Source organism: Brachyhypopomus gauderio, chromosome 3 (assembly GCF_052324685.1).
Source record: "Brachyhypopomus gauderio isolate BG-103 chromosome 3, BGAUD_0.2, whole genome shotgun sequence".
NCBI classification, from domain to species: Eukaryota; Metazoa; Chordata; class Actinopteri; order Gymnotiformes; family Hypopomidae; genus Brachyhypopomus; species Brachyhypopomus gauderio.
Genome location: NC_135213.1, coordinates 34,393,325 through 34,406,128, shown reverse-complemented (window position 1 = coordinate 34,406,128; position 12,804 = coordinate 34,393,325). Strand labels below are relative to the sequence as shown.

The 12,804-nt window shown below is 46.7% G+C and overlaps 1 protein-coding gene across 1 annotated transcript in view; it reads right to left on the bottom strand.

Annotated features, from left to right (window-relative positions):
• zdhhc8b (zDHHC palmitoyltransferase 8b) overlaps positions 1-12,804 on the bottom strand; it is a 53,387-nt gene that overhangs the window by 9,661 nt on the left and 30,922 nt on the right. The window contains exons 2-5 of the mRNA XM_076997854.1: positions 1,878-1,999; positions 1,333-1,490; positions 900-1,072; positions 527-629 (exon numbers count right to left, since the gene is read on the bottom strand). Coding sequence (XP_076853969.1) covers positions 527-629; positions 900-1,072; positions 1,333-1,490; positions 1,878-1,999 — 556 coding nt within the window. The remainder of the gene's footprint in view (positions 1-526; positions 630-899; positions 1,073-1,332; positions 1,491-1,877; positions 2,000-12,804) is intronic.

Below are 12,804 nucleotides of genomic sequence, written 5' to 3'. Positions count from 1 at the left end.
TACAGAGAGATACAGAGAGATACAGAGATATATAGAGAGAGAGATACACAGAGAGATCCACAGAGATAGAGAGATATACAGAGATATAGATATGGATAGAGAGAGAGAGAGAGAGATACACAGCGATGCAGAGAGAGAGAGAGAGAGAGAGAGAGAGAGAGAGAGAGAGAGAGAGAGCGAGAGTTCAAGCAGGTTGTGGAGTGCAGATGGCTAAAGTGTGTTTAGTAATTTGCGCTCCTGATGTGAAACTTTCACACCATGTGGATAACAGTTAGACGTGGTGCTCAAACAGTGAAGTCTGGAGGAAGATAACTGCCAGGCGCCTGTGTGTTGCTCTGACACCGTAAACACGTCAGTAACCATGTCTGTAAACAATGTCTGTAATGCTGTCTGTAAACATATATGTAACCATGTATGCTTTGGTAACAAATCGTGAACTGTGTGTGTACCCGTTCGTTAGTAGTGTCTCCCCTGGTCACTGCATCTGTGTGTGTGTGTGTGTGTGTGTGTGTGTGTGTGTGTGTACCTGTTCATTAGTAGTGCGTCCCCGTGCCACCAGCACCATGTGAAACCCTGTGAGGCCCATAACAGGGATGAAGAACAGCCCAGCGATACACATCACCACCAGGCTTACGACAAGAGTCAAGGGGGAACACAAATGCAAATGACCTTTCCAGAAAATAACTACATTACTGGACAACACTTACAAAACCTCCTTAGTATTTATTAATACAAGACTTGCTTACATTAGGACAGTACGTTCATCATAAACCGAAAACCTACAATGACATATTGAACACAGTTTCACACCTACAGTATCACAAAGGCTTTTTTAAACCTGGGTGTTAAGCTGTTTTTGAGGATCTACTTTTCCTCTGAGAGAACATGTGAAAGGATACGTGACAGTGGTATGCAGTGTGCCGAGATGTTCCAGGTGGTGTAAGATGAACAGCAGGCCAAAGGAGAACACGCCCACCATGTGGGCGCTTAGCGACAGCAGGAAGAGGAAGAAGTAGCGGTAGTTCCTGCGGCCGATGCAGTTATTGACCCACGGACAGTGATGGTCGAAGTCCTGCATGAGCACGCACACACACACACACACACACACACACACACACACACACACAAACACGCACGCGCACACACACACACACACACACACACACACACACACACACACACAGCCCATCTGAGTGGGAATACAGTGTACAAACAACAAGTACAAACTTTAAAGCTTGTTTCAGTATCCCGAGTCATAGGTGCAGGTAAGTGCACACGTGTGTGTGTGTGTGTGTGTGTGTGTGTGTGTGTGTGTGTGTGTGTGTGCCTCACCTCCACACAGTTGTCACACACACTGCAGTGCGAACAGCGGGGCGGGCGGTAGAAGTGGCAGGTGGAGCACCATTTCATCCGCACCTGGATTCCCCTCACCTCCACGTTCTTATAGAGGGGGGCCCGGAAATCATCATCCTTATCCTCATCCTCATTAGCTGAGAGAGGGGGGAGAGAGGGAGAGGGAGAGGGAGAGAGAGAGAGAGAGAGAGATAGTGAAACTCCCTAATGAAGCACAAGAAATTTCCCTTTGAGTGTTTTTAATCTCCAGTCTGCCTCCTCACATCTGAATGAATGTGTTCAGCAGCTGTGTGGCCAGGTACACATGTAATCACCTCCACCACTATTAGTGGTCCCACATGTTTCAGCTGATACGGAGGCCCAGAGGGTTTGTGACACACAAATAACCCACACTGGCATATCCCAGCATGCAACACCCCCAAGGCGAGCCGAACGGAAGCGGGCCAGCCCTGTTATGTGAACATCAGTTCAGCATGTATTTCATCAGAAGGAGAGAGGGTGATGGGGGTGACCGATCCACTCACCCCTGGGGAAAACGCCAGGGTCCATGAAGGTGGCCATGGTGAAATTGGCCAGGACGAAGAGGAAGATGACACCATTGTAGAGGGGCACGGCAGGAGAGACAGCATCAGTCAGCCAAGGACACCTGAGAGACAGAGACACAGGTGAGGACATTCTTTTATCAGGACACCTGAGAAACACAGGTAAGGACATTCACATGCCAGGACACCTGAGAGAGCGACATGTGAGAAACTTCACATACAAGGACATGCATGTGAAGACCACCTGGAACAAACAGAAGGCCACACCCCCAGGATCACAGTGAGGACACACCCCCAGGATCACAGTGAGGACACACCCCCAGGATCACAGTGAGGACACACCCCCAGGATCACAGTGAGGACACACCCCCAGGATCACAGAGAGGACACACCCCCAGGATCACAAAACCTACACCATGTACCAGTCTCACTTAATTCTTACTCATGAAGCTCTATCTCAGTAAGGTGTGAGTAATGTCTAACATATTGTGTCTTTTCTTTCTGAGTTTGACAGAGTGTCCACGTGTGTTATTAAACCACTCAATGTGCAGACAGTAGGTTAGAACATGTCCTGTAGTCATGGTAACGCTGCATAGCAGTAACACAGAGTCCATCTCAGGAACTGTTGGCTTCCCCGGTCCTGCCCCACGGTCCTGTCCCCCACCAACCCCCCGTCCTGCCCCTGGCCACTGCAACACTCACTTCCTGGTTCCAAATTTTACAGCTTTGACTGACAATTTTACAACATTGGTTGTTATGTTTGGTTGCTTAACCCTACCCTACCTCTACATCTATCCTGACCTCTACTAGGGATGCACCGATCCGATATTAATATCTGTATATTCAGCAAAAATCAATGAACATTAAAGCAGATCACAGAGACCACACATCTACAAGATTCACTTCCAGAGAACCGGATGTAATGAACCTCATGAATATGCATGAAGCTACATACATATGTATTATTCAACATAACGCGGACAACATCTCCTTATGAAGTAACCAAACCCAGCAGAGCCCAACTGCAGAATGTAGAGAGGGAGGTGTGCTGTAACCAGCTCACACCTTCCTCATCCTCATCATCATCATCACGGACTGGGAGATGCAAACTGAATCCCAGATGTGTGTGTGTGTGTGTGTGTGTGTGTGTGTGTGTGTGTGTGTGTGTGTGTGTGTGTGTGTACGTAGAAATCGTGTAAAGCCTATTCAAGTGAACACCTCATGGGACCTCAAAACTTGTTTTTAATTAGACCATATTCATGTAGACATGGATGCTGGCAGTTCCTCTGGGCAAAAATCTTCATGAGCATCTAACCCTTAATACTAACTCTAATCTAGGGGTCCAATGCTAATCCTAAACCAGGGGTCTGATCCTGACCCTAACTTAAACCCACCTAAATTGCAGGTGCAGCTGTTGTGTGACACCTGACAGGGTTCAGACTGTTGATTCTAGGAAGCTTCTGTGTTTCTCCACCTGTTGATCAGATACACCAACATTTTCTGCTGGGAATCTAGAGGTGTTTAACTTCTGGAGTTCTCCACTACCACCCAAATGAACCATTAAACTGAGCTTCGTTCTGAAGTTACAGAGATGATGTGTAGTCACCAGCCCTCTCATCCAACCGTGAACCCCAACTTCCCAAAGTCCCCATGACACGATGCCCCCATCTACGTGTGGTGAAACGTTTAGTTATCAGATATCCAGGAAATTATCCTAAATTATGCATTATATGAGTATCTTGATACCAAATTGCATACATTTTCAAATTTTGCAAACATGAAATATTACTGTTGACATGAAAATGAAATATATTCAGTTACAATCCCACCAAGGACTGAGAGCAGGACAACACACGAGGTTACAGACTAGGCTGTACTAATCAAGCTCAGAGAACATAATTATGCAATCTTGCACCACATCCACTAACCCTACACCACGTCCATTAACCCTACACCACGTCCATTAACCCTACACCACGTCCATTAACCCTACACCACGTCCATTAACCCTGCACCACATCCACTAACCCTACACCACGTTCACTAACCCTACACCACGTTCACTAACCCTACACCACGTTCACTAACCCTACACCACGTCCACTAACCCTGCACCACATCCACTAACCCTGCACCACGTCCACTAACCCTGCACCACGTCCACTAACCCTGCACCACGTCCACTAACCCTGCACCACGTCCACTAACCCTACACCACATCCACTAACCCTACACCACGTCCACTAACCCTGCACCACATCCACTAACCCTGCACCACATCCACTAACCCTGCACCACGTCCACTAACCCTGCACCACGTCCACTAACCCTGCACCACGTCCACTAACCCTACACCACGTCCACTAACCCTACACCACGTCCACTAACCCTACACCACGTCCATTAACCCTACACCACGTCCATTAACCCTACACCACGTTCACTAACCCTACACCACGTCCATTAACCCTACACCACGTCCATTAACCCTGCACCACATCCACTAACCCTACACCACGTTCACTAACCCTACACCACGTTCACTAACCCTACACCACGTCCACTAACCCTGCACCACATCCACTAACCCTACACCACGTCCATTAACCCTACACCACGTCCATTAACCCTACACCACGTCCATTAACCCTACACCACGTCCATTAACCCTGCACCACATCCATTAACCCTGCACCACATCCACTAACCCTACACCACGTTCACTAACCCTACACCACGTTCACTAACCCTACACCACGTTCACTAACCCTACACCACGTCCACTAACCCTGCACCACATCCACTAACCCTGCACCACATCCACTAACCCTGCACCACGTCCACTAACCCTGCACCACGTCCACTAACCCTGCACCACGTCCACTAACCCTACACCACATCCACTAACCCTACACCACGTCCACTAACCCTGCACCACATCCACTAACCCTGCACCACATCCACTAACCCTGCACCACGTCCACTAACCCTGCACCACGTCCACTAACCCTGCACCACGTCCACTAACCCTGCACCACGTCCACTAACCCTGCACCACATCCACTAACCCTACACCACATCCACTAACCCTACACCACATCCACTAACCCTACACCACGTCCACTAACCCTGCACCATGTCCATTAACCCTACACCACGTAAACTAACCCTACACCACGTCCACTAACCCTGCACCACATCCACTAACCCTACACCACGTCCACTAACCCTACACCACGTAAACTAACCCTACACCACGTAAACTAACCCTACACCACGTAAACTAACCCTACACATTTTGTTGCTTCAAATTTAACAAGCAACAAAGTGTCACAGTCGTTTATGTTAATTACTATTTACCGCCCCCCTGGTTCATACTCTGAGTTCTTGCAGGAGTTTTCAGACTTCCTGTCTCATGTAGTGCTATCAGCCGATAAGGTGATTATAGTGGGTGATTTTAATATCCATTTTGAAAATCGGTGCGACTCTTTTAGCATTCATTTTCAAGCAATTCTTGATTCAATGGGTATCACTCAGAATGTGGTGGGTCCTACGCATAACTGTAGTCATACTTTAGACTTGGTCTTGTCATTTGGTATTGACATATCCAGTTTAGCAATTCTTCCTCAGAGTGAGGCTGTTTCTGACCACAGCCTCATAACATACGAGTTGTGTTTAACTGACTGTGTTCATCGGCCACCTCGCTATCAAATTAAACGAGCTATAACACCCAGCACCATAGCCGCGCTCACTGATATTTTACCGGGTCTGACAAACACTGATCCACTTGTAGCTCCTGAAGGACTAGAGCGTTTCACCGAGCACGTCGAGACTTCCCTTCGTACAGCTTTAGACAAAGTTGCAGCACTACGATATAAGAGAGCCACGGAGAGAAGAATAGCGCCATGGTACAATGAGCACACGCGTAGCCTCAAACGAGCCGCGCGGATCCTGGAACGTAAATGGCGAAATATGAAGTTAGAAGTGTATAGACTATCATGGAAAAGCAGCCTTATTGAATATAAGCATGCCCTCCATATGGCAAAGTCCTTATACTTATCGGCCTTAATAGAAAAACATAAAAACAATTCAGGACTCCTTTTTAAAACTGTTTCCAGCCTTACGAGGAGTCATGAACAAAACAATTCTCTTATTCCACTAGAGTGTAGCAGTAACAATTTTATGAAATTCTTTAATGATAAGATTGATAAAATTAGGGAAAACATTAGTAGTGCTATCTCAGAGCCTGTCAACATGCCAATGCACCTTGACAGCTGTCTGGTCAGCTCTGATGCCCTGTTCGAGTCCTTCTCCCCAATTGGTCGTGAGGAGCTTATTTCACTGGTGAAATCTGCTAAACCCTCCACATGCATACTAGATGCTGTACCAACCCATCTACTTAAAGAATTACTGCACAGCAATGTAGAACCGTTGCTTACTATAATAAATTATTCTCTGAGCCTGGGCTACGTTCCCAGTTCATTTAAACTTGCAGTCATCAAGCCGCTAATTAAAAAACCTGGTCTTAACCCCCAAGAACTGTCCAACTATAGGCCAATTTCTAATCTGTCATTCATATCCAAAATTTTAGAGAAAGTAGTTTCTTCACAACTCTCTTCCTTCTTACAGACAGAACATGTCTTAGAGTTATTTCAGTCTGGATTTAGAGCTCATCACAGCACTGAAACAGCACTAACTAAAGTACTGAATGATCTCTTAATATCCTCTGATAAAGGACACATTTCGTTTCTCATACTGCTAGACCTCAGTGCTGCTTTTGACACCATTGATCATAATATTCTACTTAATAGACTGGAGACACTCATTGGCATAAGAGGTCAAGCACTCTCCTGGTTCAGGTCCTACCTGACAGATCGTTACCAATTTGTGCTAGTAAATAACGAATGCTCTGAGCATTCTAAAGTAAAGTATGGTGTCCCACAAGGATCTGTACTGGGCCCCATATTATTCTCATTATATATGCTACCACTGGGCACTATCATTCGTAGGCATGGTATTAGCTTCCATTGCTACGCAGATGATACTCAGTTGTATATATCTTCTAATCCAGATGATACCACCACAACTCTCAAGATTGAGAACTGCGTCCAGGATATTAAAAATTGGATGGCGTCTAATTTTCTTAAACTAAATTCTGACAAGACTGAGGTACTGATTCTTGGGCCTAAAGCTGTTAGAAGCAATTGGGCTGATATTCCCCTTACCCTAGATGGTTTTTCAGTAACACCAAAATCTACTGCAAAAAGTTTAGGTGTCACTATTGATTCTGATCTTTCATTTGACACACATGTATGCAATGTCACTAAGGCTGCCTTTTTCCATTTACGTAATATTGCCAAGCTGAGACACTTACTTTCATTAGCTGATGCAGAGAAGCTAGTTCATGCTTTTGTCTCGTCGAGATTGGACTACTGTAATAGTCTTCTAATTGGATGCTCTAAACAGTCCATAAAGAAGCTACAACTTGTACAAAATGCCGCAGCTAGAGTCCTAACCAAGGCTAGGAAATTCGATCATATTAGTCCCACTCTCGCCGCACTACACTGGCTGCCAATTAAATATCGCATTGAATTTAAAGTTCTCCTGTTAACCTATAAGGCGTTAAATGGTCTTGCCCCACAATATCTGAGTGAACTCATTGATTATTACAACCCATCTCGCCCTTTGCGCTCCCAAAATGCTGGATTTCTCGTAGTTCCAAAAATTAGTAAAACTACAGCCAGAGGCAGAGCTTTCTCTTTTAAAGCCCCTCAATTATGGAATAGCCTTCCAGCTCCAATCCGAGACTCTGACACAGTTCCAATCTTTAAATCTAGACTTAAGACTCACCTGTTTAGTCAAGCCTTCAGCTAAAATTCCCCTTGTAAGGTGTAGGGCAGGGGTAATCAATTAAATCTTTCCGCGGTCCATTTTTGGCAGATAGCTCAGACCTTGGGTCCGCGGTGGCGAACGAAAGTTGTTGAGCGGGGGGGGGGGGGGTGAACGTAACACTCAAATGGGTGGTGAACGTTACACTCGTCTGAAAATAAATTCTCCGGTTTAAAATATAGTCTCCCGTTAAAAATTTTTTGGCATTTGGGTCCGTATCCAGTTAATCAGGAATGTGATTGGGTCCGGACAGGACGGTGTTCAGGTCCGGATCCGGACCGCGGTCCGCCATTTGGTGATACCTGGTGTAGGGGCTTGGGGGCCCCCAGACGTTGAGATTTCTGGTGATCTGAGATGTTGATGCTGTCATCCAGCTGTGTCTTGGCATCACTCTATTTTGTGACTATGACTTGACTGGAAAGCAATGTCTCAGTGAGCCCTCATGCCTGTGGTCACCTCTGAACCTCTCCCTTTAGTTATGCTGCTATAGATTAGTCTGCCGGAGCCACATGCTGATCACTGGCACGTGAGCTACGTACATTTAAATCAACGGTGGTTTAAATTCATGTCCACTCAGTCTGTATTATCTATCTTCTTGCATGGCTCTACCCAAGACGATTGGATACAGGCACCTGCAGGCACCTGGGGGATGGTCTGGCTGCCGGTGGATGTGCTGATACCGGGGTTCACCTGGGGAGTAACACTGCAGTCGGAGCCTACAATACCAGCATCACTGCTCCGACACGGAATGAAAGCCTGGCATTCATCAACAGACATTTACAGTGACAATATCAAAACCCAGAACTTTCAATTCTACCTTTTACCTAGTCTGATTGTGTGATTTGTGTGTGACTTGTGTATTTGTCTGTATTTTGTGTAATTTGTGTGTTAACGGGCCGCCCAATGGAGGATGGGTTCCCTTTTGAGTCTTGGTTCTCCCGAGGTTTCTTCCTATTCCCCACCATCATAGGGAGTTTTTCCTCGCCACTGTCGCCTTTGGCTTGCTCATTAGGGTTCTGGACCCATAGTATTGTTAACCTTTTAAATCCTGTAAAGCGCTTTGTGACAACGTGTTGTGAAAAGCGCTATACAAATAAACTTTGATTTGATTTGAGCTCCAAACTACGAGTTCAGGATGCTGTTTAACGATTATGTCGGGAGCCGCTCGGCTGACAATCTAGACTAACAATAGAAACCAATACAAAGCGAAATATACTACAAATTGCACAAATACTAAATGTGATGCCACTCGCTCGCAGAGGTTTAAATGACGCTGATGGCGTGTAGGAACATTCACTGATAACCATACATCTATAATAATAAACCCTTTAAATTTAGTGCTGTCGTTAACAGTCTACCACTGTAGATTCACGTACCCTCCTATAATCTTAATTCGACGTTATCGCTAAACAGCATTCTGAACTAGTAATATAGAGCTGTCTAGCTGGATGTCGGCTAGTATTTCACTCAACATAATTTTCAAACAAAAGTTATGAACAATCTTCATTTCAACAAATGGTGATTCGGAGCTCGTCGGGATGATTTTAAACGAGTGGCCGATACGCAGAGTCACCCAAGAGTCTTTAGATGTCTGTCAGCAGAGGCAGGCGTATGGAGTCACCGCGCTGCGTTCAAAACAGTGACGAGCGCGAAGTGCTGGGTGCAAAGCTGGAAACATTAGTCTGCAATCATCACAGTGTATCTAAGCTATTAACATAAATCCTTTCCAGTCTCGCTTAACAGGACTCTTTCATTGCTGCATTTATTTCAATATAAAGTGTAAAAGCCTGTCATTTTTTGATCAGGCAACATTGTGGAAGGCTCTCAGGAATGATTTGCTGTGCTGTCACTCGTTTGGCCACGCCCCTATCTGTTAATACCACGCCCCTCACGTTAGATCGGGGACAAAAGTCTGAACTGAAAAGAAGATCTGAAACTGAAAAAAACAGCTTCGAAACTTGAAAAAAAAATGTGAAAGTGAAAAAAAAGATCCGAAACTCAAAAAAATAAGATCTGAATCTGAAAAAAAAAGTCTGAAATCTGAAATACATTAAACCTCAAATATCAAAATATACAGCAACCTGAAACTTGAAAAAAAATAATTGATTCAAAATAAATACAGAATTGAATCAAAATTGTATTTAAACTGAAAAAACATTTGCTTCACTTATTTTTATTTTGAATCGATTGTGGTATTTTTCGATGTTCAGGCTCAACACTATAACTTTCAGTTTCAGATCTCATTTTCAAATGAACAAAACATTTGTCCCTAATTTAACACCATACCACGTCCACTAACCCTACACCATGTCCATTAACCCTACACCATGTCCATTAACCCTACACCACGTAAACTAACCCTACACCACGTCCACTAACCCTACACCATGTCCATTAACCCTACACCACGTAAACTAACCCTACACCACGTAAACTAACCCTACACCACGTCCACTAACCCTGCACCACGTCCACTAACCCTACACCACGTTCACTAACCCTACACCACGTCCACTAACCCTACACCACGTCCACTAACCCTGCACCACGTCCACTAACCCTGCACCACGTCCACTAACCCTGCACCACGTCCACTAACCCTGCACCACGTCCACTAACCCTGCACCACGTCCACTAACCCTACACCACGTCCATTAACCCTGCACCACATCCACTAACCCTACACCACGTCCACTAACCCTACACCAGGTCCATTAACCCTGCACCACGTTCACTAACCCTACACCACGTCCACTAACCCTGCACCACGTCCACTAACCCTGCACCACGTCCACTAACCCTACACCACGTCCATTAACCCTGCACCACATCCACTAACCCTACACCACGTCCATTAACCCTACACCACGTCCACTAACCCTACACCACATCCACTAACCCTGCACCACGTCCACTAACCCTACACCACGTCCATTAACCCTGCACCACGTCCACTAACCCTGCACCACGTCCACTAACCCTACACCACGTCCATTAACCCTGCACCACATCCACTAACCCTGCACCACATCCACTAACCCTACACCATGTCCATTAACCCTACACCACGTTCACTAACCCTACACCACGTCCATTAACCCTACACCACATCCATTAACCCTACACCACGTCCACTAACCCTACACCACGTCCATTAACCCTGCACCACGTCCATTAACCCTGCACCACATCCACTAACCCTGCACCACATCCACTAACCCTGCACCACGTCCACTAACCCTGCACCACGTCCACTAACCCTACACCACGTCCATTAACCCTGCACCACGTTCACTAACCCTACACCACGTCCATTAACCCTGCACCACGTTCACTAACCCTACACCACGTAAACTAACCCTACACCATGTAAACTAACCCTGCACCACATCCATTAAACCCTACACCACGTCCATTAACCCTGCGCCACGTTCACTAACCCTGCACCACGTTCACTAACCCTGCACCACGTTCACTAACCCTGCACCACGTCCATTAACCCTGCACCACGTTCACTAACCCTGCACCACGTAAACTAACCCTGCACCATGTCCACTAACCCTGCACCACGTCCACTAACCCTGCACCACGTCCACTAACCCTACACCAAGTCCACTAACCCTGCACCACGTCCATTAACCCTGCACCACGTCCATTAACCCTGCACCACGTTCACTAACCCTACACCACGTAAACTAACCCTACACCACGTAAACTAACCCTACACCACGTCCACTAACCCTACACCATGTCCATTAACCCTACACCACGTAAACTAACCCTACACCACGTAAACTAACCCTGCACCACATCCACTAACCCTACACCACGTCCACTAACCCTGCACCACGTCCATTAACCCTGCACCACGTTCACCAACCCTACACCACGTCCACTAACCCTGCACCACGTCCACTAACCCTGCACCACGTCCACTAACCCTACACCACGTCCATTAACCCTGGACCACATCCACTAACCCTACACCACGTCCACTAACCCTACACCACGTCCATTAACCCTGCACCACGTTCACTAACCCTACACCACGTCCATTAACCCTGCACCACGTTCACTAACCCTACACCACGTCCATTAACCCTGCACCACGTTCACTAACCCTACACCACGTAAACTAACCCTGCACCACATCCACTAACCCTGCACCACATCCACTAACCCTGCACCACGTCCATTAACCCTGCACCACATCCACTAACCCTACACCACGTCCACTAACCCTACACCACGTCCATTAACCCTGCACCACATCCACTAACCCTGCACCACATCCACTAACCCTACACCACATCCACTAACCCTACACCACATCCACTAACCCTACACCACGTCCATTAACCCTACACCACGTCCATTAACCCTGCACCACGTTCACTAACCCTACACCACGTCCATTAACCCTGCACCACATCCACTAACCCTGCACCACGTTCACTAACCCTGCACCACGTTCACTAACCCTGCACCACGTTCACTAACCCTGCACCACGTTCACTAACCCTGCACCACGTTCACTAACCCTGCACCACATCCATTAACCCTGCACCACATCCACTAACCCTACATCACATCCACTAACCCTACACCACGTCCACTAACCCTACACCACGTCCATTAACCCTGCACCACATCCACTAACCCTACACCACGTCCATTAACCCTGCACCACGTTCACTAACCCTACACCACGTCCACTGGGCAGTCATGGCCTGGTGGTTAGGGAACTGGTCTTGTGACTGGAGGGTTGTGGGTTCGATTCCCAGACCTGAGGCCATGACTGAGGTGCCCCTGAGCAAGGCACCTAACCCTCAATTGCTCACTTGTATAAAAATGAGATAAAAATGTAAGTCGCTCTGGATAAGGGCGTCTGCAAAATGCCATAAATGTAAATGTAATGTACACTAACCCTACACCACGTCCACTAACCCTACACTGCATTCACTAACCCTACACCACGTTCACTAAGCCTACACCACGTTCACTAACCCTACACCATGTC